Below are 26,843 nucleotides of genomic sequence, written 5' to 3' on the forward strand. Positions count from 1 at the left end.
CTTCCACCTGCCACATCGTGTCACATTCCAGTCCACTTCTTTCCGTGCTCCACGCCCTCCAAACTGGCGTGCTTTTCCTCCACGTGGTTCTCTGTAGATATTGGTTGCCTGGGAGACCCTAGCCAGGCGGGGCTCTAGTGATGTCACAATAGGAACAAGCCAATAGCCTTGACGTTGGTCAGTGACGGGGGACGCGGGGTGTGGCTTTGCCGGCCCTGGCGCGATGAGGCGGCTGCCCGCTGGGTGGCGCCGATTTCCCGGGGAGGTCCTTTCTGGGCCCCGGGCGGAGGTGGGGGAGAGGCGGGCAGGAGCCGAGGCCAGGGAGCCCTCTGCGTCAGCTGCTGCTCGCTGCGCCGCGCCAGTGCCAGCCAGGACTCACCCGCAGCTCCATGCTTGTGCCCGGTTCGACTCGTCGTCCATCCTCCGAGAAGAGGCAGGTATGTGCCACCTGTCGGAGATCCTGGAAGAGGGATGTGGGGGTCACTGCCGGTTTGAAGCTCAGAAAGTGAGGTGTCAACGATAGTCTGGGCAGAATGGACATTAGAAATGTAGGGCGAGGGCCAGCTGTGCGGGGGAGCTCCAGCTGTGGGTCCCACTATGTAAGGGGGGCTGCCAGCTGACAGCGCAGGGTGCCAGGAAGAGCCATCTGTGCACAGATCAGTGTGTTCTAAGGAAATGCTGCTTCGGAGGGTCCAGGTCGCTGTGCCCGGTGTAATATGTGGCCCGAGAGTGATGCCTGGACGCTGACGACCCCCCTCCCCACGTGTGCTTGTAGCTCACTTACTACCTGCTCCTAAAGCTCCTGGGGGCTGTCTCTGGTCAGTTTGCCAAAGTGGGGAGGGGTTTTGGGGAGCGCAGCAGTTAAACGGAAGGAGAGATTTTCCACCAATCCCAAATCAGAAAGAGGCAACTTTGAAATTCTCCTAAATCCCAAACCAGAAGTGGGCATGTGGTGCTCCAGGCAAGCAACTTAACCAAGGGACACCCAGGCCAACCCATCCTTGCTCTCCTCTGAGGAGAGTCCTAGCTCTTAACCTGGATGCTTTTAAAACAGGGCTGAGTTGGAAAATTGTAGGGGCTGCTCATCTCCCCAGGACCAAGCATGAGAACACCCCTCAAATCCACCTGCAAAGCCAGAGGAAAGGAGAGGGTTGATGATCTAGTTTTGGGGCATTCCCCTGCTCTTTTGATGCTGTAGACAGATGCATGGTGACTGGAATGAGGACTGGAATGAGGGCGTCCTCTGAAGTGCATCATCAGGACCCAGGCTGAGTCAGTGGCCTGTGCTGAGACAGGGTGGAGGCACCAGCACGGGTCCTCCCAGTCCTCAGGGAGAGCCATCGAGAAACAGGAGACTCATCCTGAGAGCAGACAGGTGCACCAAGGCCAGAAAGGACAAGAACCCTCCTCCTCCTTGTGACCCTGCCCAGCACAGCTCTTCGGCCCAGGAATCCCGAGCCCTCCAGCAGGTAGAGTGGAACCACTCCAGAGGGGCCAGAGAGTCTCCTGGCAGTCTGGGGGAAGCTACACTTGCTATATTTTTCCAGATAAATGGGGAGGGAACCCAAATGGGCTTGTCCTGTCTCACTTTGATGGACTGGACATCTGGGAATATGACAACTGGCATTTGCCCTTCCCACTTTTGGGATGTGGGCCAGTTCAGAAAACCACAGGGCTATTCTCTGGCATTAAAACAGAGCACTCCCTGAGGGGTGGCCTGAGGCCTTTTTCTTCTAGGTTAGGGTCCTCTTCTAGGAAGGATCACCAACTGCTACTACTAATACTGCTGTTCACTAAAACAAGAAGTGGAAGTATTCACTACAATCATCATTTTCTGAATTCTTACTATATGCCAGGAAATTTACAAATATTATTTTATTTCATCCTCACAACTTTGAGGTATACTATTATTATTGTTATTATTATATTTTATTAATCATGCTTTACAGACTAAATGAGATTCAGAAAGCTTAAGTGACTTGCTCACTGACTCAGATCCAATAGGGAGAAGAACTGGAATTTAGGCCTAGACTTAGAAGTCTATCGTAAAAAAGTAGTGAACTGAAACCTGAGTAAAGGTCTTGTCTGCCTCTAGCTGTCTGTGTGCCCTTGAGCTAGGTCTACTCCATCTCAAAATTCCAGGAGCTATAACTAGCAGTAAGGCTTCTTCCTGTTCTCTAATTCTATGACTGACAGCTCCACAGAATCCAGCCTCTTCCTATTTTTGTCTCAATTTCCACCCCAGTCCTCTACCATCCAGTTTCCCCTTGAATTCCCCCACTGTTACACTTCAAAATGCCTCCTCCCGAGAGTCTTAGTCCTTAGCAGGACTCCTTGGCCGGCACCAGTCAAACCAAGTGGCCCATGAAGAGTGGGCATGCCACTGCCCCTTTAATTCTCCCGGGGCTTGGAATGCAAGTTGCCTTCTCTGGGAGGTCAGATAAGATACTATATATATCCAGCGTAACCTGAGCTCCGGATTACCCAGCCCAGAGTCAGACTCCAGCTTCTGGGCTCTCCACTGCGTTCTCTGCCCTCCCGGGGAGGAAGCCCCCAGGTCCCATCCAGTGCCCCTGGACACAGGTCAGTAGCAGCCCCTTTGGTGTCTGAGCTTTGCCCGGGCAGCTGTCCAGATGACAGACATGAATGAGTTTGGGGGAGCTCATGAGAGGCCACCGTTGGGCCTGGTGGGTGCAGTTGGCAAGACCAAAAGCTCCTCGGGAGGTGAGTAAAGAGGACAGCTAAAGCCCTAGAGGAGAGAGAGGAGGACAGAACTCTTCCCTGGGGAAGGGGCACCTGGAGAGTGCCTGGGCAGAAGTAGGTGCAAAAGAGAATGTAAGGACAACAATACTGCCTGGAGCCCATTTCTTTGCCTTTTCTTGTACCTGTAGATGCCCAAACCCAAGTCAAGAAGCACCCTATAGAGATGCTGCCCTGGGCCCACCCACTTATTCTCCACCAGTCAGGATGCTTGCCTTAATCTCCAATCTCTTTATCTCCCCTCCCACTGCCACCCCCTGGACTATTACCAGCAGCCAGAAAGATAGAGATGAATCCAAATTCCCTTGGATGACCCCTTGCTATGGCAGATAAGCTAGTGGGTCCCTCAGTGCTAGCTCCTGATAGGGAGAGCTGCTAGTGACAGGTTAGAGGAGGGGTATAGGTTGAGGCTCCTGGGGCCTAGGAGTAGACAGAATGGGCACATAACTATGCCCCACCCCCATCCTCAACCTGTGTCTTCCCCACCTTCCAGAATTGGATGCTTGTATCCAGACAGGGGAGCAGGGGACCAAAGCAGCCAGACTAAGAATCAGAGAGTGTAGGTGGAGGGAAACAGGGCCCCCGTCTCACCCCCCTTAGCCTTCAGGGTCAGCACATTCTGATGCGGTTAGCAAGCAGCTTTTGGAAGCTCTGAGGTCATCACTACCACGGACGCTCCCGAGCACCCAGCAAGACTAACTAGAACTCCTCATTCACCTGCTCTGATCACCTGGGTAGGAAGGAAGAGACTTAACCCTGTTTAGGTGTGACCCTGAAGCTACTTGGGGCTCTGTGGCCAGGAAGCCAGCATATCTTCACTCCAGAGAGCCAAGCAGATCTTGGCAAGCGAAGATTGCTGGGATGTGGGGCATCACCCATCTCCTGCCCCCAGGGCCAGGAGTGCCTGGGATTCTTGGGGAGCAAGTCCCTCCCCTGGCTGGGCAGGTTAGGGAGCCCTTCACGTGAGCTACAGGAAATGACAGTGGCTGACGCAAGGAGATGGCTGCCCCAAGGGGACAGGGCTCATTAACCCCTTATTCACCTAGCATAGATGCCTTGGGGAGTGGGCTGAACGGCAGTCAGATTAGGAGACTGGGGGACATGTTCAAACAGCCAGGGGGCCAAGGACCTTGAGCTGGGGTAGATGCTGGTACCAGGGGACACATAGGAGTTTGGCACCATGAGTGAAATGGAAGCCTCCTAGACCATCTCATGGCCAATCAGTATTATTCTGGGGCTCAGGTTGCACCTGGCTTCATTTTCATTCACCTGCAGGAAAAAATCCAGAGGGCTGCTCCTGTGAGAGTCAGTAACCCCCATTCTGTTGCTGGAGAGTGGACACCCGGATCCTACAGTGGTCCTCTCCCCACGTCCACCTCACAGGTCCTTAGCCCTACCTCAGCCCAAGAAAGTATCAAGTGGGGGTCTTGGCTTCAGGGTCCTAACCCGACTCTGTGACTGCTCCAGCAAGGCTCTGGGATGGCCACATCACTCCAGGGACCCTAGTTTCCTTGTCAGCAAATGAGCATTATAACAACACCTCTTGCTATTACGTGGCCGGAGGACCACGTCAACACTGTGCCCCAAGTCTTAATGCCATTTTAAGCTTTAATACCTTCACAAATATAATGCTAAAAACTTCATTTGAAAGTTTCACTTATTAAATTTCTTGTACATTTATTTTTGAATTGTGAATAAATTCTTAATTTTTTAATAATTTGACCTTTCCAACAATGTTTGTAAGTATGAGGCAGCCCTCTGTTTGAAAAAGTTCAGCTCACCCCTGCACTGAGACTTCTGGGGCTGATAAGAACGCTCAGAAGGCAGCGGGACGCATGGTGAGGGCCGCACGTGTTGGTATAGGGCTGCAGAGAAGGTGAAATCAGAAACTGCAATGTGAAGTCCTCAGTGTGCTTGGTGCCTGGTCCATAGGTGTAGAGCACCAGCTGGCCAGGTGACAGCTGCTTGGATCAGATGTCCCCTACAGGAAGCTGAGTTCCTCTGTGCAGAGGAATGCTAGTGCACCTCTAAAGAGGGGTAAACTGATCAAAGTGATGGGGAATCTCAGAGAAAGGAAGAGCTGGGAAACTTGGAAAAGATGGCATGAAGGAGGAGCGTGGGTAGGGGACTGCCCCTGTTGTCCAAGGTGGCGGGCACCTGGGGAGGTGCTGCCTGAAGCCACATGCCTATACTTGCCAGCTCTGGGTAAACAGTGAAAGGAGCTGGGCAGCAGGGGCCCCACACTGGGTAGGGAGGAGTACGGGGGATCCCAGCCAATCGGCTGGCCTCCCACTGCCCCATGAAAGGGCCATTCAGTCCAGGCTGTTCCTGTGGCAACAGGGAAACTCGCAGCCATGTGAGTGCCCGCTCTGTCCCTGTCTTGCGCAGCAAGGCCACCGCCAGGGCCCCAGCCCAAGCTCCCGCCCGTGGTGCATTCTGCAGCCTCCAGGGACAGCAGTGCCAGGTAATGTCAACCCAAGCTGTCTTATCATATGGAAAGTGCTGGGACTCTTCTGAAGAATGAGACTTGGGTTTGGTGGGGGTAGGGGGATGTGTTCAAGCCCCAGTAAGGACCCTCTCCCTAGACATGAGAACTGTTCAACAGATATCAGAGCTGAGTGGCAGCTTCTAGGGGGTGTTAGTGATGGCATGTCTCCCAGGTTGCTGGGGGAGGGCGGAGGCCTGGCAGTTGCCTGCCAGATTAGAGAAGACGGGAGAGCCAGGATCTGGGATCCCTCCTGGGATTCTTTGGGACAGAAGGTATGGCTCCACCTCCATATCCCCCCCCCCCCTCCAGGGCTGCCTGTTCCTATCTGCTGTACCTTGTTTGGCCCAGTACTTCTGCGTCATCAGCAGGGCTGGAGAGGTCATGGGCTTAAGGCACTGCCGCAGAATACCAATTCCCCCGGGAGTGTTGGGGAGGGGAGGGTGAGCTGTTAAAGACTAGCCATGAGCTCATGCCCTGGAGGTGAGGGAATACCTGATTGGTGGCAGGGTGTCCAGAGCCCAGCTCCAGAGACCTGGAGTCTCTTTGACTTTGCATTATTGATGGAGTTCTCCAAAGTGAAACAGAGCAGGTCTGGTCCTCTGCCCTCACTCCTGAGCCTCTCTCTCTCCCATCATTTCCCTGGATGAGATGGTCCCCCAGTTACTTTTTCCTAGATAGGAGTGAAAGTTGTGCTGGAGGTGGGAGCCAGGGGACAAGGGAGAGTACATGAAAGGTAGCAGGGGTTTCGTGGGCCAAGCAAGTAAGGGCAGAGAGTAAGGTGGATGGGCCTTCCCGAGGCCAGCCTGGAATTAAAACTGCTGGAAACCTCTAGCAGAGTCACAGAGTGATGTTCTGGGTCCTACATGGAAGTCACCACTTGCTCATCTCCCACCCCTACATCTATCCCAAGTCTTGCATGGATTGGGTTTCTAGAGATTTCTGCCAAGCCTTAAGCATTTAGGGCTTGGCACCAGGTCCTCTCTGCTCTAATGAGCTGGGTTGCTGGTCTAACGCACGCAGGCTGTGGGCTGCCTGAGCCAGTGTCTGTTAAACAACTAGGTGTCTGCCCACTGTCCACTAATCTCTCTGAGGGCTGCAGGAGGAAGCCTGGTGCCTAGGCTGAGGTCAGGAGCTGGCCAGGCTGGGAGATGGCCAGTCCTGACATTATTATTATAGGGAAGAGCCAGGCTGCCTGGCAGGGGCTGGGAGAGGAGATAATAACTAGTCATTGTTAGGGGCTTTCACGTGTTATTATCTCATTTATTCCTGTGAGATAGGAATCATGATGATAATCATTATACTCATTTACAGGTGAAGAAATTGGGCTCAAAGAGGTTAAAAAAGTAGTAAAAAACTGCCCAGCTAGTCTCTCACAGGGAATCAAAGCTGGCCCCTGCACACACGATATCTTGAGAGTCTTAGAAAGGTCTTCATCCCCACACCAAGGGAGCTCCCCAAGAGCCCCTGAGGACCCTTGAGGAAAGGGGCCTGAGCCTACTTGCTCCTCTCTCTAAAGCATTCCTGCCACTCCTGCTAAAGTGGAGATGAAGCCTGCTATGCTGGGGTGATGGTGGCACTATAGGTATCCCCAGCTGAGCCTAACTTTGAAGGGGGAGAAAAATGGAAAGAGTGCTGGGCCACATACTAAAAGACATGGATTCCAATCCTGACTTTGCCAGAGTGTGGCCTTGATCAAACCACATCATTTTTCCTATCTGTCCAACAGAGAAGTTAAAATGCATGATCATTTAGGGACCTCCAAGCTCCACATTCTGTGTTCCTTCATCAGACCCACTGGCCAGGGAGGAGTGGTGTCACCTGAAGTGCAGGATTTTGGCCTCTAGGGGGCCCCTTTGACCAAATCAAGTTTTAACAGGAGCAATTTAGCATCCTTGTTGGGAGGAGAATCCCTGGGAAGCCCTGAGGCCCTAACTCCGCAGAAGGCTAAGCTCAGTAAAGAAGGTGGGTTTGGCCATAGCAGTATCCCCACTGCAGGACCAAGCAGCAGGTTTCCATTCTCAGGGAAGCACTCTGGGGTGCAGTGTGGAGACTGATGTCCAGTCCCTCTGCTGAATGCTCCCTCACCACCTCCCCTGCCCACTGATCCCCATCACTTCTTCTCAGGAGCCTTTTTTCCTCGTGAGAGATCTCTTCCCATGATCTTCAGGTCATCACAGCAGACAGTCTACAATGCCAAAGAGCTCCTGCTCGTTACTTAAGTCAGAGGGCAGGAATCCATGATGACTCTTGAAAAAAGTCCAGAGTTCTCAGTCAGGGGGTGGGAGTGGGATTTCTCCAGCTTCCAGACCTCACATAGCTATTAGATCTCAGCGGGCTACAGGCTAGACCCCGGGAACCTAGCATTCCCAGCTCAGAAGTTTCTTCAGAATCTGAGCACAGGAACCAGATAGGATTTGGCTGGAGAAGGGTTGTGGCTTAGAAGGTTGCAGAGGTGAGGACAAGATAGCAGATGCTGATTTCTTTTGTGAATGCATGGATGTTGGTGTGACTACAAGGGCACACCTGAATGTGTGTGTGTGTTTCTTGGCAGCCAGGTAGCCTCTTGTCGACTGGATGGCCCAGTTAAGCCCTAACGTCCTGGTCTATCTGGGATGGATGGTAGGCACAACGGAGGGCCAGCACATGACAGGGCCCTTTGACAACTGCTTTCCTTGTCTTTCAGCCCATGAGGCTCCCAGACCCCACTGAGTGCCGCCCTGAAGGATGTCCCAGCTCTCCTCCACCCTGAAGCGCTACACAGAATCGGCCCGCTACACAGATGTCCCTTATGCCAAATCGGGCTATGGCACCTATACCCCCTCCTCCTATGGGGCCAACCTGGCCGCCTCCTTTCTGGAGAAGGAGAAGCTTGGTTTCAAGCCAAGCCCCGCTACGGGCTTCCTCCCCCGTCCCCGCACTTATGGCCCCTCCTCCATCCTGGACTATGACCGGGGACGCCCCCTGCTGAGACCTGACATCATCAGGGGTAGTAAGCGAGCAGAGAGTCAGACCCGGGGCACTGAGCGGTCTTCAGGCAGTGGACTTAATGGGGGCAGTGGATTCCCTTACGGAGTGACCAGCAACTCCCTCAGCTACCTGCCTGTGAATGCTCGTGACCAGGGGGTAACCTTGACCCAGAAGAAATCGAATAGCCAATCAGACCTGGCTCGGGATTTCTCCAGCCTCCGGACTTCAGATAGCTACCGGACCTCAGATGGCTACCGGATAGACCCCGGGAACCTAGGCCACAGCCCTATGCTGGCCCGCACACGCAAGGAGCTCTGTGCCCTGCAGGGGCTCTACCAGGCAGCCAGCCGCTCGGAGTACCTGACCGACTACCTAGAGAACTATGGTCGCAAGGGCAGTGCACCTCAGGTGCTCACGCAAGCCCCTTCCTCACGAGTCCCTGAAGTTCTCAGTCCCACCTTCCGACCCAGTGGCCGCTACACGCTGTGGGAGAAGAGCAAGGGCCAGGCCCCTGGGCCCAGCCGCTCCAGCTCACCAGTACGAGAGGCCTTGGTGAGTTTACCCTTGGGGACCCAGTGATGGGCTGGGGAGACAGCTGCTAATGCAGAAGAGCCAGGTTAAGGTCAGGACTTCCAACCTAACTGATGGTGGATGGCAAGCCTAGTGGAGACAAGCAGGAAAAGTCATCCCAGCGTGTCTGGTGCCCTCCTGTCACACTGCCAGGGTAAGAGGGTTCCCGCTCTCCCAAGGACCTGTATGCTTGGAGGTGCTTCAGCATCACTCTCCAAATGACCTGGCTACTCCCCAAACACACACACACACACACAAACACACACACACTGCTATCCTCCACCTATCCTGTTCCGGACAAAATGCCAGAGAGCTAGATGCTGGGGCCTCCAGACTACCAGGGTTCCTTGTGGCAAATGGGTCCTGTCTGCTCTGGCTGCGTCTCTCTTGTTCAGGCTTTACATCTGGGCCTAAGACACCAGAAGAAGAGGAAGTTTCCTCTAATGGACACTAATGGGCTAAGGCCCAGCATGTCTGGACACCAGGACTAAAGTGCCTTTGGAGAAAATTGTGGAGACATTTTTTACTAGGGCTTGAGACAATCTAATACCTCTATATTCCTGTGTGGGTTGGAACCAAGAAAGCAGCTTTGCTGGAGACTGACCAATTGACTAGCATGGTCTCCCTCATATCTAATTCCTGAAAATACCTCTCCAGAGGCATTAACTACATTCCACCTTTTCTGTAGTTATTAGTGTGCCCATTAGATGGCGAGTTGTCAGAGACTGGAAAAGATCCTATCTCTAGATCCCTCTTGTGCCTCATAGAGCATGGAACTCAGCTGACCTGCTGACTTCATGGATGGATGGATGAGTGGGTGGGTGGGTGAATGGATTCATGGATAGCTGGATGGACAGGTAGATAGGCATACAGGCAAGAGGGCTGGATGCTGTGTGATCTCCATTACCTTATTTTCTCCCTCTCATAGGTCATGTGCCTTTTGTGAACAACAGCTGTGCCACAGCAAGAAATGCTGCTTAGAGCTCTTGCCTAGGCAAAGGGAGTAAGGGTCCAGCTCTAGAGACAGGGCACTGTAAAGTGTGTCATAACTAAAGATTTGAGAAAACAATTCTGATGGCATTACTTAGAGAGCCTTGGTCTTGCTGGGCCATCTGGGAAGTACCAAGGAAGACAGATAAGCTGGAGTCTCCCAGGTCATTTAGACCCCCACAAGGCAGGGTTGCCTGTACTAAAGAGCTAGTAGAACTAGTAGACCTAGTGTAGAAGCAAGTGTGAGACTGTGTCAGGAGAGCTGACCCGGAAGAGAAACACCTGCTCTCACAGAACTGTGCTTAAGGTATGCTTAAGGTGGAGCAGGATTCACTTGGACAAGTCAGATGTTGTTCATGAGGTGGCATAGGCCCTAGAAGCTTCTGGGGACTGCCTCCCTTTGCTCAAAACAGAACATTCTGGTAAGCAGTGTTTCTCCAAGAGGAGTCTGCAGATTACCTATATCAAAAATCACCTGCAGGACTTAACAGTGTACCCAGACCCACTGACACAAATTCTATGGAGATAATGCCTGGGAATCTGCCCTTGTCACAAGTTCTTCGTGTGATTTCTAAGCATGTTCAAGTTGAAAACCTGCTCCCCAAATACTGAATTATAGACCCTACCCCAATACCCTATCATGAGAGAGCAGGGTGTCTCAACTAGGAGTCAAACTCCACTGGGAATTTGCCTCCTTCCTCACAGGCCAGCTCTCCCTGGAGTCTGCTGCCCTTCCCAAGGGCCCAACTGGCCCCACCCTAACCCCCAGGACCAGGGAGAGAGAAGCTTTGAGAGAGGACCTCAGAGGAGTGGCACACTGCCCTGGGACAAACACAGTGGCCCTAACATCCTTCCCCTCTGCCCCCATCCAGAAGCAATTCACAACACTCTTAAGTGGTCAGGGATGCCCTACAGTGACTTCAGGGGGCTCAGAGGCCTAAGACCTTTGTTTACCTCACTCCTTTTGTTCTCACTTCTGGAAGCTGATTGTGTCCTATACAGGTGAGAACAACCCGGCTCATGTGGCCTAGTCCACTTCTTTCTAAAATCAGGTCCAGTTTCTCTTCAGATCTCCATTTGGGGTGTGGGCATCTTTTCATCTTTTTATCCATTCATTCATGCTTTACTAGCCCAACACTCAATGCCTAGTACTGAGTGCTCAGCATCTAGCTTGAGTAGGTTGTTTAACTTCTGAACCTGTTTCCTGTTCTGTAAAATGAGAGTGCTCATAGTTCCCACTTCATACATTTTGTGAGGAATTAACAGTAATGTATGTGAAAGTGCCTGGCACATTGTAGGTGCTCAGTAAATGTCAATCCTCTTTGTACTCTTCCAGGTGCTTTGGAAGGCAAGAGATGTGCAAGCCATTGGTTTGCCTTTGTTGTACTCACAATTCACTTAGAGAAATCAGTTCTCAAATAATAACAATAGGAGGTTGTCCTGGGTGTGTTTAAGTGCAGTCAGTGGTGAGAAAGGAAGAGGTCATCTGAGGCTGAGGCAGGCTTCCCATGACCTCTGGAAGGTACAGTTTGCCTTGTAAATCTTGGACACCTATCAGCTGAGCTGTATTTCCTCATCTATAAAAGGGAATGATCACACCTGCCCTGCCCATCTCACAGGAATGCCACGAGGCTCAAAACAAATAATGAATGTGGGGAATCTAAAATCAGTAAAATGCTATGGAATAGTTCATTCAAACGTAAGAGGCAGGGCTGGGGATGTGGCTCTGTGGTAGAGCACTTACCTAGCATGCATAAGGCCCTGGATTCCATCCCCAACACCAAAAATAAACTTCAGATGGGATGGAGATGATAAAGGGGGGATGTATTTTGCAGTGGGGAGAGGCCCCCCTGTAGGAGGAACAAGTGAGGAAGTGTGTCCTATACCCTAGGACTCTCAAAGGGCTAACCTGACCTACAGTTGGTTTTCAAAGAGAAAGGGAGGTCAGACGCAAGCCCTGAGCAGGAATAGAACTGTTCCAACGAGACTCCTTCCCCTAATTAACAGTAACAGCCACCATGAACTTGGAATATTACAGACTCCACTGAGTATGAGTAAAGAACTGGTGGGGAGGAACATGAATTCTGAACAACCCCCTCCCCGTGCCTGTGCAGACACCAACAAAATGCCAGTCTGAGGGGTGCAGCACAGCGTTAGGACAATGAGGGTCTGCCCAAAGGCTTCACCTTCGGCTAAAAATGCAGACAGGTGAGCCAGGCAGGGCAGTGATGGTGAAAAATAATAGCTGGTTATCCCCAGTGGGGACTACAAGCCAGCCCAGGTGGCTAGGCCCTGCAGAGCCAGGAGCTGGAGCACCGACCCATCATCTCCCCACTCTGCCCCACCTCTCCTGTTCCTGGGGCCTGTAGAAGGACAAGCTGTTCCCACTGAGCCCTGCCAGGCTGCGCTTTAACCCCTACAATCCTTCCTAATCCTCCTCCGCTCCACCCCTCCAGCTGCTCCTTGCCAGCCCTGGCATTCTGCCTGCTGGCATCAGCCCTACACTCACCCCTCCCAGACTCCCCCTCTCTCCCCAAGAAGAGCCAGGGGTTGGCCCAGGGCCTTCCTGAGCACAGTCAGCAGGCTGGGCACCTGCTCCTCAACAGAGAGTCAGAGACCAAGGCTCGGAGTCTGACCCAGCCAATTCTCCTGCACACCCTTGTTCTCAGCTTAGAGTACTATTCCTACAAGCGATGGAACCTGAGTACCTGGGTCCTATTTGCCCCTGGGGCTGCTGACTCATCTTCTGAGGCCTTGGGTTCCAGCTGTTCAATGACAGGGAGATTATATAAACTGAGGTCATGTGATTTTCCTCTCAGGTGGGACTTTGGACTTGAATGCTGCCCTGCAGCAAGTGGCGGTTCTCCATGGAGAGCAGCTGAGGATGGCAGGGCTGCCCAAGAGCTCCTAGGTGAGAGAGAAGCTGACCTTCCTCTCTCATCCCTTACTCCTGTTGACTTGGCCACATTGGACTGCATCCCTGCTGGCTTGTCCAGCTTGGCAGCTTGAGACCCTGGGGCCCATCCTCACCCCAGGCTCACTCAGCTACCCTGAGGAGATCAGAATTCCAGAGGACTTGAATCTGTGCTGCCAGCACAGGAAGGTCACTCAGGGAAAGCATTAATGGAGAGTTCTCACAGCCAGGGAGGGCCAGTACTAGCTGCTGAGAAGGAAAGGACAGCTAGTTTGTGGTTTGATTAGAATCAGCAAGATGCTGATGTCTCCATTCCTTGAAGACTGGCTGTGGGCTGTGACCTGGTTGGTGGCCTTAGCACTGCCAAACCCAGGTTTGATTTCTCAATCAGTGACCAGAACCATCCATCCTCCCTGCCTTTTCCTCTGCCCCTACCCCACGACATCTTCAGGAGTTAATGTGGTGCTGGGGTGGGGCTCAGCAATGCAGAAGTTAATCCAAGCCTGGCAAAATGTTCCCTGCCCCTGGGGGAGCCGCTCCACTGACCATCGGCTTTAGAAATAAACATCATGTTCAAAGCCCAGAGCTGCACACTTGGCTCTTTGCCTGCCCCCCTTACCTCAATGGATAAGTAAAACTGGCACCCCGAACAGAGGTATAAGCAAGAGAAGGAAGTATGTGGGCTTCTGGAATCCAGCTGGTTCAGGCCAGACTGCCTGGGGCTTAAAAGAGTACAGAGAATTATCTTGGCCCCTTGTGTGTGTGGAGGGGGGGATCCAAGTCATACAGGGACACAGAACTTCCTCCAGCTAGTGAGGGAAGCAGACTGACCCTCCTCCCAAGGCACACTGTGGACTACAAGCTCAACCCCTAACAAGGATTCAGAGCCTCTACCTTTTCATCTCTGTCAATCAGACCACCAGTCTATCCATTTACTATAGCAACTGTAGGTACTTGCTAGGAACCAGGCCACTGGCCTTGAGACATATGCCTAAGCCCAAGCAATGTCACCAAACTCTGGACCAATATTCAGATCTGAAAGAGGACAATCTTAGGTCCTGGCCTCACAGAGCTAATTCAGAGTTTAATGTATTCATACTCCATCTCTTGCCAGGAAGGATGTGAGGTGAAGAACATGACATCCTACATGGGAAGCAGGCAAGCCCAAGTTTTGAGAAATGGGAGTATTGGGCTTCAGGAATGAGCCCAGCTCAGATTATCTTGATATACCTAAGCATAGAAAGTCACAGAGCCTAGGCCACACTCAGATCCCAAAAGATGATCTCCTTTGTGCAAAGCCCACTTCAAGAAATGGCACTAGGGAAAAAGGGTCTCCCAGGGACTGGGCTAGTTGAGAAACAAGCTGTAATTTTTTGTTCGCTGTGTCTGGGAGCAGCCAGACCTTCTGGATAAGACTGAATCCTGTGTGAAGTCTTTCTACTCACCCCAGACTTCTCAAAGCACTCGCACACTAGAGCTTTCCCCATCTGGCCCACCCTGCTCCCAGCGAGCTGCTCCTGCAAGCTGCTCCCTGCCAATCTCCTGCATCCCAGGAACGATTGAGAATGTTCATGGCAGAATGCCAAGCTGTCCTGGGGCAGGAGTGCTCACGTCACTGGCTCTAAGTCATGGGGACACAGGCCAAATGCTGCAGTGGGTGAACACTCTTGGGCAGTGCCCCCCCACCCACAGCACACTTGCTCAACATGCAGAACCAGACTCACACCCCACCCTCTGAGGCTCAGTGGGACTTGCAGGATTCCCAGCAGAGCCTGGTCTGTCTTCATTAAGACCTCATTAAGAGAATCCACAACCCTGCCCTTGAGGAGGCTTCAGCATGCTGGCACAACCAAGACAAACCACACACAATCTAAGACCATTTACGAAAGTTTAGAGACACTTATAAAACAAAAATAAACACATTAAGATGAATTAATAGCATGCAAACTGAATGCTAGTAGTAGACTGAGGATATGCAGTAATGGGGTGTTTAGAACTGGGTGGAGTTAATTAGAGAAGACTGTGGAAGATATGAGTTTTGAGCAGAATTTCCAAGTAAGTAATTGGCAGAGAGCAGAAAGGGCATCCCAGAATTTCTTAGCAATTGTTAAAAGTGTGAGTTATTAGACAGGTCTGGGCTCAAAATTCCACAGTGTCATCATTTATTAGCCTTCGGATCCTGGCAAGTCATTTGACCTCTATGGGCTTCATCTGTAATATAGAGATAATAGTTACTACTTCATCATGTAATTATGGAAATTAACTTGGATAATATATATAAAGCCCTTAGAATAGTGTCTGACATTTAATAAGGACTTAATCAGTGGCAGGTCTGTTGTTGTTTGGCAGTTTTCTTTTTAAGCAGAGAATAAGAGCAGTTCAGTTGGTGGTAGGGAGCAGAAAAGCAGGAGAATGGTGACAGTGGAGGGAAGCCATGGAGAATGGCCTTAGGCATTACCTGAGTCTTCCCGACTGGATGTAAGCCACTGTAGTTGTTTCAGAGAAGACACAATGCTATTGAATTCAAGCTTTGTGCAGACAATACAGGACCTGCTCTAAAGGGCGTAGCTGGAGAGAAGGAAGCTTGGAGGAAAAAAGGCTGTTGCCGTGTCCAGGTTAGGTCAGAGTCTGGAGATCACACTCCAGACAAGACTGCCCTCAAGGATCACAGAGCACAGCAGCCTGCGGTTCCTGTCACCTGCCCCCTCCTGCTGTCACCAATACTAGAAGAGGTCATGGTGATGATACTCTCCCTCCCATTATCACTAAATTGCTGTTTTGTGGGTGGCCTAGCCCACACATGTGTCCCGGGCCCAATCTCCATGTGTCTGTGGTCATGTGTGCAATGCTCATGTACATGTGGGGATGAGCACGCCAGGAGGAACAGAAGGAGCCCACAGATGAGTAACAGCACACACTGCTGCCTCTCAGAGTATTTTTAAACTCTAAAGATACTGGCTAAAAATAGCCAGCAAGCTCCAAACAAGATACTTTCTCTAGGCTGATTCGTGCACTTCCCTGTTTTAGGTGAGGGGGCGGAGCATAAAAAAACCGCCCCTCAAGACCCCCTGGTTCTTCCAAGTACTGCTGCACTTGGGGTCAGAGCAGAATGCTCACCCCAACACCAGCTGAGCCCTGATCTCCCCACCTCCCACAAACGACTCAAATTTGAGATTCTCAAAGAGATGGAGTTGAGTAATTGGGTACCCAAAAAAAGGTTCTTTCCTGGGGCCAAAAGGGCCGGTGACCTATTGTACCTTATAAAACCAGTACTGCCTCTCTTGATGATGGGCCAAACTAAGCTTGGAGGATGGAAACTCAGTGCCAAGGCCGTGGAAATCTTTCTTCTTTACCTGGGCCCATCCACCCACACAGATTGAGGGCCTGGGTCCCCCTGAATGCTGAACACAAGTTTATGCCATGTATGCATTTTGCCCTGAAAATAGTAGGGAGCTCTCGTGAGGTCCTCGAAATGATCTGCGGCACCCAAAAGTTCGGGGTTCTATGCTGCCTGGGCGGAAGCTCACCCGCGTGACGCTGGGTCTTGAGGAGGCGTCCTCTGCGGCCCCCAACGACAACTTGTTCTGAGTTGGGGCTGCGTGTTTCGATTTCGCCCCCTCCGGGGGACCTACAGCCCTTTGCTGCTGGCGGACCCGGACGGGCCGGGTCGGGCCGGGTCGGGCCGGGGGTCACCTAGCTGCCCGGCGCGGAGCAGAACCGGCGAGCGGCAGGGGGCAGGCCCTGCGGCCTCGCTGGTGTCCGCGTGTCGGGGATGGGCGGGGCTTCGGGTCTGGCTCCGCCCTGGCGCTGACGTCGCAGGGCCCGAGGCGCCGGCCCGGCTGGCAGTCCGCGGGAGCGCGAGAGCCGAGCCGGGGCGGTTGGCGGCGCGCGGTGGGGAGGTTGAGGTGGAGGGGCGCGCGGTCCGCCCCGCGGTAACAGTTACCGCCGGGCGCCGCGGACCGTGTCCTGTGGCAGCCTTGCCGGCCTTGCTGTGCCGGCTGTGGCACCGCGCGGGGACTCCCCGTGCCCCCTTGACCAACGTTAGACGTGGGGCCGAGCCCGCCGCCCGCCCCCCAGCATGCGCACCTCGTACACGGTGACCCTGCCCGAGGAGCCCCCGGCCGCCCCCTTTCCCGCCCTCGCCAAGGAGCTGAGGCCGCGCTCCCCTCTCTCCCCGTCCCTGCTGCTCTCCACCTTCGTGGGGCTTCTGCTCAACAAAGCCAAGGTACGCGGGCCCCTTTCCGGGACCCCCCACGCCAAGGGTCTGGGGTCCCGCCTCCTCCCCAGGATGTCCCCGGACCGCCACGCGCCCCTCAGCGGGGGGGACGGATTCTTCCCAGCCCCCACCCCTCCTTTCCCATGGTCTCCCAGCAAGGAATGCCCCCTCCCCAGGTGATCACACTCTTACTCGCTGCCCCCTCCCCTTGTCCAGGTCCCAACCTCCGAGTCCCCCTTACCCTCCCTGTCGGTGACCTGGGCACCAGGTGGCTCTCGGTCTCTTAATTCCGGGCACCTATCAGGACAGGTGCAGGAAAGCGTAACCTTGACTAGGGCTGGTGTGTGAGGGAACCGGCAGCACGCTGGACTCTGCCGGGTGACTCCTCCCAGGCCAGACTCCAGCAAGGAAGGCTGGTCGAAGGGGCCGCCTCCCACTCTGTTCCCAAAGGGCTCTCGCCCAGGGGTTGGTGACGGGGTCCTTTGACCCCGTGAAGGGCAGAGGAGTTGCAGACAGGTAAAAGGGGGCAACTTCCTTTCTCTTGCAGGCCCTCCAGGTGTGGGAAGTAGGCAGGGGATCCCTCAATGGAAGCAGCTGCCCTGAGTAATGCTGGGACTGAGGCTGGGCACCGTCCCCTTGGGGAAGGGAGAAGGGGCCTGAGCTTGACAGGTCTTATGTAACAGGCAGCAGCTCCCGTGTTGGCAGTGCGTGTCCTGCCCCGTGCCAGGGCCACACTGGGCTCCTTGGCTGCAGCCAGGACTCATGGCTGACCCTCCCTGCGCAGGTAAAAAGCGTCTCCAATATGAAGACTGGGGTCTCCAGTATGAAGACAAAAACCTCAGTAGGCCCCATACCCAAGATGACACCTCTGCATTAGCCCAGGGGACAACTCTTTGAGCCCTGGCTCCTGCCCTGGGAAAGGAGTGCTATTTACCAACTCTAGAGGTGGCATCTGCTCTCTAGAACAGAGCTTGCTACAGAGTCAAAACTAGGTTTGTTGATGGCTTAGTATAAGGGAGCACAGGGTCCAAACTTTCTCAACTCTTTGCACATGAGTCTCAGCATAACAGCTTTCCTTCTGCTTTCCCTGTAAAAGGCTGCCTCTGCAGGGTCTCTATCCCACCTCCTCAAGTTCTAGCCTCTCTCTCCCTGCCAGGCTGAGGTAGGATTGTTTGCCCTGTAAGAAAGGTCACTCCTGGAACATTTTGTTCCTCTCTGGAATGGAAAGTGCTGACTTTCCCTAGAGCTCCTGATTTCCTATTCATGGCAGAAGAATATCTGGCTGGGCATAGAGCAGCCCTGATCTCCCCTAGTCTCTTACCCCTGACTGCTACCCCCCACATTCCACACAGAGTGCTCAGAAATTGGCATGCAGTTTTAAACTCAGGAAATTTTAGACAAAAGCACAACTCCCCATCCTAAAAAAGAAAAATTAAAATTAGCAGAGGGGTCTAGTGATGCCTTAAAGGATCCTCTCTCCTTTCCCCACCCCAAGACCAACAGAAGTATTAGATCCTTAGGAATAGTAACCATGAGAGATGAAACACCCTCCTTTACCTCCCACTGCTGGGTCAGAGTGAAAACAGGAGTGCCTCTGTAGGCAGATGACTCTGGTGTCCTTTCCCCACCCCCACTAGTGCTTGGTGTGATATTGTCTCAGCTGAGGGCCTGCTTTGGTGTATATGGACATGGTCACCAGTGGTAGAATGCTTTGCATATACAGCCTGTTTAGACAGATGTCGTCTGAGGCACAGAGGATAAGAGCTAATAAAGCACTGCCAAAAATAGGTGTAAGAGTGGGCATTCTGTGTGGGCACACTTAACATTTAAGTATGGTTCCAAATGGGCAACATGGAGACTTCTGTAGCCTTTGTTGTTGTTGTTGTTGTTGGGCCCCCTGGGAATCTTTCATCAATTCTGCCTGAAAATGCTAATAAGATCTCTGTCCTGGGGAATCATCTCTGGTGACCCTTTTCCTAGAACATTGGGGTTTAGATTGTCAGTGAGGTAAAATTCAGATTTTGTTTGTGGCTGCATCCTGCCATCCCCAGCAAGCAGGATGCTCACACCCCACCTGCTGCCAGTAGGCGTTCTTTCCAGCCCCAGTTTTAAATCAGGTCTCTCTTCTGGTTGTATTTTCTCCCTTACCTGTTAGGATTGGACCTGACAACTGGCCAGGGAAGGGATCCTCTTACTTATGGGATGGGCAAGGCAGTTCTTGAGAAAAGCCCTCCTTCAACCTGCTCCTCCCCACCCACCCCCAACTGACAATCTCATGGGCTTTGAGCTGCTGACAGCCTATGAGGCTGTCAGCACATGGCATGAGTAATTTTAGCTGAGTTATTTCAGGCTCCTGTTCTGATCAGGGTTGAGCTGGCCCCACGCATGCCCCAGCCAGTGTTGCTCCAGAGTTGCCTGCTCCCAGGTGCCCTTCCTGAAAGAGGGAGCGGCAGACTCACCTGTAAACTGTTTCTTTAACCCTTTGGGCTGAAGGTCTTCTGATTCCTTTGGAGGTATGCCCAGGATTAGCCAAGATCCCTTGACAAACAATGCTCAGAGTCCGCAATCTAGCACCTGCTCTCTCTCCAGCCCCCTCACCAACCTCCACAATAGAGACAAGAGCAAGAGTGGCACCTTCAGCCAGGTGCTCACCTCGGCTTGGCTGCAGTATGCCATAAGAAGGATTCTCAAGTCAGTGGCCAGTCAGGATGTTGAAACCGGAACCAGGCAGGGAGGATTCTCCCAGCCTTTCATCAGCCCTTAGGAGCTGAGCTCAGCTGGAAGGAATTCCACCTGTCTCTGACAATTCAGAATGGTAGACGACTTGAGTTTTTCGCAGCTGAATATCGAAACTTAATTGGGTGTTTTGTCATTTAACTTTTCATAAGCTCCTTGAAGTGCCTGTTAGGATAGCTGCTTTCTATATTGGACATCTAGTCTAAATGTAGGTCATTTGAGACAGGCCTGGATTTGGGACTTAAATACTCTAATATATGAATCCCTAGTCTGTAGTTCTAATCTCCAGTCACTACTGTAGAAGAGAATTTACAATAACATAAAGATGGGGAATATGTAGTGCATACAAGAAAGAAAACCCCTGAAGAACATTTTTTGTTGTGTGTTGAAATTAATAAGCCTTCTTCATGGAGGGTGAGGAATCCTGCATGGACATGGCCCTGCTTCCTCGCTTGATGCTTTTTCCACTCTACTCGAATAGTGCAAATAGTTGTGTTTTAGTTGTGTTTTCTTCAGCCCTCTTTCCTCCAAGGTACAGGGACTAAGGTTGAAAAGAAAACAGGTGTGGCCTGCTGCTATGGCTCCAGCTGGCAGACAGTTGCATGAGAGAGCCCAGCAGAGGGCCAGCCACTTTGCCTCATTCTTACATATTTTGTGTTCTTTGCTTACAGAATTCTAAGAGTGCCCAGGGTCTGGCTGGTCTTCGAAACCTTGGGAACACGGTAAGTTCTTCCTAGCCTACCTTTTTCCTGGGGCCACTCCTATTCTTCTGACTGGGAAAATTTAACCAGAGTCCCTTCCTGGCTCCAACTGACTCCCTGCCCTCTAGGGCAGTTGGTACCTGTCCTTCCTGGCGAGTGTTTCATGGAATTGCTAGGCTCTGCCTCACCCGCCCCCAGCAGGAAGCACTGCCAAAAGGAAGTTCCCCTTTTAACTGTCAGCTTGCTCCTCTCCTGGATCCTTCTCCTTGAGGATACCCATTGCTTCCCACCCCTTCTGTCCAGCGTACCCACTCCCTTTTGCTCACCTCAGTTGTAAACAACCAGTTATGTCTCCTGGGCCAATAGTAGCAATTTGCTTCACTTCACCCCCTTCACATAGAAAAAGAGAAACTTGAGGCTGTAAGAAGTTCATTTCTAGGTAGATGAAACAAAGAGACTTTGGTGCTAAGTAATAGAGATGCCACATAAAAGTTTGATCTCCCCCACTGTATAGATAAATATATACCAGAGATAAATCAACTTATAAAGACAACACGGTTTTTGGCTCACAGAGGTTTCAGTTCATGAACAATTAATTGGCCCTATTGCTTTGAGCTTACAGTGAGGCAGCACATCATGGCAGGAACATGGTAAAGCAAAACCACTCACCTCATGGCCAGGACACGAAAGAGAAAAGAGACTGGGGTCCCACAGTCCCCTTCAAGGGTGTATTCCCAGTGACCTAAAGACCTCCCCTAGAGCCCCACTTAAAATGTCCAGCACCATGGGCTGGGGTCCAAGTTTCTAATCTTTGGGGGACATTTAAGGTCAATACTGTGGTACCCGCTGATTTTCTGGATCATCTCTTGCAGTGCTTCATGAACTCGATTCTGCAGTGCCTGAGCAACACCCGGGAGCTGAGAGATTACTGCCTCCAGAGGCTCTATATGCGGGACCTCAGCCACACCAGCAATGCACACACAACCCTCATGGAAGGTGAGGAATCCTGCATGGACATGGCCCTGCTTCCTCACTTGATGCTTTTTCCACTCTACTCGAATAGTGCAAATAGTTGTGTTTTAGAAATACCTCTCTACTTTTCTGTCTTTGCCTACTTTTTGTTGGGATTCTAGTTTTAGTTTCTTATAGAAAATATCTCACCTGCCCTCCACACCCTTTCTCTGTTCTCTTCTTTCAACAGAGTTTGCAAAACTAATCCAGACCATATGGACTTCATCCCCCAATGATGTGGTGAGCCCTTCTGAGTTCAAGACCCAGATCCAGAGATATGCACCACGCTTCGTTGGTTATAAGTAAGGGCCCTGCAGACATGTCCTCCCAGGGTGGGTGGCAGCAAGAGCAGAGCCTTGATACAGAAGTGTTGCTCACACTTTTTTCTCTGGGTTAGTCAGCAGGATGCTCAGGAGTTCCTCCGCTTTCTTCTGGATGGGCTCCACAATGAGGTGAACCGAGTCACAGTGAGGCCTAAGTCCAACCCTGAGAACCTTGATCATCTCCCGTAAGTAGGGGAGGATGCTATATGGAAACAAAACTTTTGTGAACTTGAATTTTCAGCCTATTTCTTTGGGGTAAATGATTTTGGGGAGAACCAGATTTGCTTTTGAAGATCAAAGATCCACGTTGACATACCCTTAAGCTTAACATGGTTAGAGCTCTGACCTAGTTTTCTTCCTTCTTTGGTTCCCAGTGATGATGAAAAAGGGCGACAGATGTGGAGGAAATATCTAGAACGAGAAGACAGTCGGATTGGGGGTAAGTGCACAGACGGAAAAAATGGCTGCCTTATTGTAATCTGTTTCACCTGAGCGGAGCATGAAAAGCCCTGAGTATGGGCTGGGGATGTGGCTCAAGCGGTAGCGCGCTCACTTGGCATGAGTACAGCCCGGGTTCGATCCTCAGCACCACATACAAACAAAGATGTTGTGTCCGCCAAAAACTAAAAAATAAATATTAAAAATTCTCTCTCAAAAAAAAAAAAAAAAAAAAAAAAAGCCCTGAGTAGATCTGGGGTCAGCCCAATGGGGGAGCACTTGCCTAGCACGTGTGAAGCCCTGGGTCCCATCAGCACTGCAAAAAAGAAAAGCCTTAAGAGTCATTCTGCGGGGAACTGTGCTTCTGCCCACATCCAACAAACTGAGGCAGGAACAGTGAGAAGACTGTGTGCACCCCCCGTGTTCAGCATCTCCTGACCTTCTCTTCCCAGATCTCTTTGTTGGGCAGCTAAAGAGCTCCCTGACATGTACCGACTGTGGTTACTGCTCTACAGTCTTTGATCCCTTCTGGGACCTCTCACTGCCCATTGCTAAGGTATGCACTACTGTTGCCCCACGTTTGGAGCTCCCTCCTGTCCTTCCATGTCATCAACAGCTGACCTTTACTTTTTTTTTTCTCCAGCGAGGTTATCCTGAGGTAACACTAATGGACTGCATGAGGCTCTTCACCAAAGAGGATGTGCTTGATGGTGATGAAAAGCCAGTAAGTCATCCTTTGGTGACAGCAACAACATATTTCCATGAGACTTCTCTGGGAAAGTCCAGCCGAGGAGTTACTGGACTTGCCCTTTGATTTCTCCCACAGGTTCTTTAGCTCTGTTTATCTTGTCTTTCAGACATGCTGTCGCTGCCGAGCCAGAAAAAGATGTATAAAGAAGTTCTCCATCCAGAGGTTCCCAAAGATCTTGGTGCTCCGTATCCTTAAGGTCCCTGGGCCTTGGCTTTTTTTTTTTTTTTTTTGGCGGGGGGAGTACTTGGGATTGAACTCAGTGGCACTCAACCACTGAGACACATCCCCAGTCCTATTTTGTATTTTATTTAGAGACAGGGTCTCACTGAGTTGCTTTGCACCTCGCCATTACTGAGGCTGGCTTTGAACTTGTGATTCTCTTATCTCATCCTCCTGAGCCACTGGGATTACAGGCTTGCACTGCTGCACCTGGCCCTAGCCCTTTTTAAATTTTATTTAGAGACAGGGTCTCCTAAGTTGCTGAGGCTGACTGAAATTGCAGTCCTCCTGCCTCAGCCTCCTGTGCCACTGCACCTAGCAGGGACCTGACTTATGAGAATGACTGATGACAAAGAGATTTTGGTGAGGGGAGCAGAGTAGGAAAATTTAAAACTTGTAGACTTCCTTGTGTTTGCTTTTCTGCTTCCTGAGGAAGGTGCAGTTGCTTGTGTGGTCTCATCTAGTTGCCTCTGTCCTTGCCATGCCATCTGTCCTTAACTCATCAATCCCAGACCTGAAGCGGTTCTCAGAATCCAGGATACGAACCAGCAAGCTCACAACATTTGTGAATTTCCCACTAAAAGACCTGGACTTGAGAGAATTTGCCTCAGAAAACACCAGTGAGTATCTTCAAGAAGTGAAGAATCAGGGCACAGTGTCTAAGATACAGGTGGGAAGCAAGGAAATGGCAGGAAGCTAACATGAGTTAGCAAAAGATTGGGAAGAAGAGGCAGGAGGAGGGAATAGGGCGGTAGAGAATGCCTCCGGACTCAATGCCTTGCATTTCCTCCCCAGACCACGCTGTTTACAACCTGTATGCTGTGTCCAATCACTCCGGAACCACCATGGGCGGCCATTATACAGCCTACTGCCGAAGTCCAGTGACAGGCGAATGGCACACTTTCAATGACTCCAGGTGAGAGAGGGGGCTCAGGCAGGGCTCCTGGCTGTCAGACCATATGTCTCTCAGTGCGTGCTCAAAAGCTACTTAACACACACAAGTCTGCCCATCCTGAGGCTATCAAAAGACAGAAGTTGGGCCAAGCCTGGTGGCGCATGCCTTGTAGTCCCAGCAACTTGGGAGGCTGATGCAAGAGGATTCCAGGTTTGAGGCCACCTTAGCAACTGAGGGAGGACCTGTCTCAAATTTTTTTAAAAAATAAAAAGGGCTGGGGATGTGGCTCAGTGGTAAAGTTCCCCTGAGTTCAACCCCCAGTATTAACCAAACCAACAGAGTTTGGCGGTGGGTGTGTAATAGAGAAGTGAGAGACAGGGGCCTCACACTTCTTCAGCCACTCAGCTCTGTGAACCTGATGGCCTCCCGGGCCAGGACTCTGACTTTTCCCTGCTCTCTTCACAGTGTCACGCCCATGTCCTCCAGCCAAGTCCGCACCAGCGACGCCTATTTGCTCTTCTACGAGTTGGCCAGTCCACCCTCCCGTATGTAGCAGCAAGGAGCTACAGCCCTTCCCCCTTCCCTGTGGTGGCCCCACACCCTAAGTTTTTTAAAAAGACAAAAAAAACTAAAAAAACAACAACAACAAAAAAAAAACCTGACAAATAAGAGAAAAATAAACTAAAATAAAGCTGCTGAGCAGGAGTTGATGCAGCCTGGTCAGGGTCTGGAGCAAGGAGCTGGGTGCCCCCAAGCCATGGCCTGGCGGGAAGATCCACTGGACACAGAGACCGGAGTCAGCACAGTGCTCCCTCGGCTTCTCTTGTGTGCATTTTTAAGCTTGTGGTTTTTTCCTGTGTGTAATAAACAACAGCAGTCTGTGGGGAGAAGATCTTCGTCCACCTGCTGTCCTCTCCAGCCCCTGCGCCTCCTGGGAAGACAGCGCCCTCTGGAGCCTTCTGGGAGCCTCATTGCCTGAATCATGGCACCGTTGAGGAGCTGGCGCCTGTCTCTACCTGGACCTGCTCACCGGTCCAGAGCAGGAAGCACCCATGAGCCAAGAGCCCTCTTAACGCTGCTAACTCCAAGGGCACAGGCAAGGGGACATCTTTGAGGAAAGCTGGTTTGGGTTTTTTTTTAATGCCCAGCTTTTTTTACTTACAGTAATGAAAGTGTTCGGACTGGAGACCCTCTCCTCCACACCTCGTCACAGCTGGCATGTTGGGCTGGTCCTTTTTGTGTAATTCTTCAAGTAGAACTTTCCCAGTGCTAGCCCCCTGTGGTGCTAGGCGGGGTTGGCCAGGCCCAAGCACACCACAGTAGACCTGGGATCTAAACAAGTTTTTGTTTTGGGTTTTTCATTTTGTTTTCGATGGAATCTAGTTGCCTCCAAGAATTGTGCCTTATAGCATTTGGGGACCAGGGGGTAACTGCCCCTCCCTGAAATATCCCTCAGTCCCTTCCCTTTTCCCCAGTGCCATGTTCAAACCCACTGGGGGAAATAGGGTCCCGCCCTGAGCCCCTGGTACGTTGTGCATTGCAGTGAGGCTAAGAGGGAAGTAGGTAAAACGATTTCTTAAGATAGTGTATCAGTCCTTCCTGCCCGCCACCTCTTACCTACCCTGGTCTACTCCCTAGCTGTTTGAAGGATAGCACAAGCCCCCTGTCCCTCGAGCTTCTCTCCTTTAATTTATTCTCTTTTAACATCCCTTTCCCCTTGCCTTCCTGCCACCTGCCCCTTCTCAGAGCCTCCTAGACACAGGCCCTCTGGACCGAGTTTCTCAGGGATGCCCATGCCACCCCTCAGCTCCTCTTGGTGTTGGCCTTTGGTCCTTCCTTAGGAGCTGGAGCCTGGGTGTCTGGGGACATCTTGCCTCTGTTGTATGATTCCTGGGTTTTGCCCTAAGTTGTTAGACAAAACTCCATGCCATCCCAGAGAGCAAAGTTGTTCAGCACTGAGGCATGGAGCACTGTGCACTTTGCACACCCCACAGCTGGGCCCAGCCTGTGCCCCAGGGAGCCTGGACCATCCCAGTGCTCCTGGGACCAGGCACCAGAGAAAGACACCCTGAGTTTTACCTGGCCTGACACCCTTTTCTAGGGAAGACCTGTGAATCTGAGCCCAAGGGCTGGTGTACACTTGTTTACTGTGTAAGCAAGAGTAGAAGAATGTCTAATGTACAGTGGAACCTTGTACAGAATAAATAATAGCTTTGAGAAAGAAGCTGGTAAGTGGTGGAATCTTGATTTGGGAGGGGTGTGAATGCAGGAAGGGCTCCAAGCATATTAAGGGCCATGTAATTCATTCTCCAAGTAAGTTCTGGAAAAAGTTATTCACTTGTTAAATTTTTCAATTCTATAGAAAAGCTGAAAGAGTGCATTTTGAAAACTATATTATTCATCAAGATTCACTGAGTACTGATTTTTTCCTGCATTTTATTTATTTTTAGACGAACACATTACCTTTATTTTATTTATTTTTATATGGTGCTGAGGATCAAACCCAGTGCCTCACATATGCTAGGCATGCACTCTACCACTGAGCTACAACCCCAACCCCTTATATTTGTTTATACATCCTTTATTTTGGCCAAAATATTTAGGGGTGAGGTGTCATATCACACTTCTAAAGATCTCAGCATGTCTTCTTAGGTCATTCTCCTTCATGACACCTTTTTTACACCTGGGATAATTACCTAAAACACCTTCAAATGAACTGCTGGTCTGGGTACGCAGTTCTTTGCTGAAATGTATGGGGCCCAGTGAGCTACAGGGGCTACAGTGAGCTAAATCAAGCAAGCCTCTCCAGTGGGCATTGAACACAGGACAGCTCACTCTTGGAGCAGAGTGGCTTGACCTGAAAT

At 51.4% G+C, this 26,843-nt stretch overlaps 1 protein-coding gene and 2 long non-coding RNA genes across 13 annotated transcripts in view; 1 reads left to right on the forward strand and 2 right to left on the reverse strand.

Annotated features, from left to right (window-relative positions):
- Positions 1 to 17,660, reverse strand: part of LOC131423956 (uncharacterized) — a 74,989-nt gene extending 57,329 nt beyond the window's left edge. For 2 of the 7 annotated variants that reach the window (XR_009226196.1, XR_009226194.1), the window contains exons 1-2: positions 17,147 to 17,540; positions 1 to 460 (exon numbers count right to left, since the gene is read on the reverse strand). This is a non-coding gene — a long non-coding RNA (uncharacterized LOC131423956). Of the gene's footprint in view, positions 461 to 16,216; positions 16,445 to 17,146 lie in introns of those variants that run through there. The other 5 variants (XR_009226197.1, XR_009226193.1, XR_009226198.1 and 2 more) reach the window with 5 other exon arrangements.
- Usp2 (ubiquitin specific peptidase 2) lies at positions 311 to 26,203 on the forward strand. Of its 5 annotated transcripts, none has more exons than XM_046438697.2 (13): positions 311 to 437; positions 7,932 to 8,767; positions 20,313 to 20,363; positions 21,215 to 21,338; positions 21,544 to 21,655; positions 21,751 to 21,861; positions 22,051 to 22,115; positions 22,567 to 22,670; positions 22,758 to 22,838; positions 22,972 to 23,050; positions 23,597 to 23,704; positions 23,880 to 24,000; positions 24,445 to 26,203. In XM_046438697.2, the coding sequence occupies exons 2-13, from the start codon at positions 7,973 to 7,975 to the stop codon at positions 24,530 to 24,532; spliced, it is 1,839 nt and encodes a 612-aa protein (XP_046294653.1). In that variant the 5' UTR covers positions 311 to 437; positions 7,932 to 7,972; the 3' UTR covers positions 24,533 to 26,203. The 5 variants fall into 5 exon arrangements, with proteins under 5 accessions (XP_046294653.1, XP_058433158.1, XP_046294652.1 ...); XM_058577175.1 differs by lacking the exon at positions 311 to 437 and adding an exon at positions 1,314 to 1,469; XM_046438696.2 differs by lacking the exon at positions 311 to 437 and adding an exon at positions 2,461 to 2,583.
- Positions 14,564 to 16,210, reverse strand: LOC131423957 (uncharacterized). The gene is made up of 2 exons (XR_009226200.1): positions 15,148 to 16,210; positions 14,564 to 14,900 (listed from the first exon to the last, which is right to left on the reverse strand). It is a non-coding gene; the product is annotated as an uncharacterized LOC131423957 (long non-coding RNA).
- Positions 26,204 to 26,843: the final 640 nt, after the last annotated feature.

This window comes from Marmota monax, unplaced genomic scaffold (assembly GCF_021218885.2).
Source record: "Marmota monax isolate L192 unplaced genomic scaffold, Marmota_monax_Labrador192_F-V1.1 WCK01_AAM20220418_F8-fsc00081, whole genome shotgun sequence".
NCBI classification, from domain to species: Eukaryota; Metazoa; Chordata; class Mammalia; order Rodentia; family Sciuridae; genus Marmota; species Marmota monax.

Bases quoted from the DNA above. Each gene is read 5' to 3' on its own strand.
- Usp2 (XM_046438697.2), top strand. From the start codon at position 7,973: ATGTCCCAGCTCTCCTCCACCCTGAAGCGCTACACAGAATCGGCCCGC. The intron at 21,656-21,750 runs GTAAGGGCCCTG...TCTCTGGGTTAG, and splicing joins CCACGCTTCGTTGGTTATAA to TCAGCAGGATGCTCAGGAGT. The intron at 22,839-22,971 runs GTAAGTCATCCT...CTTGTCTTTCAG, and splicing joins TTGATGGTGATGAAAAGCCA to ACATGCTGTCGCTGCCGAGC.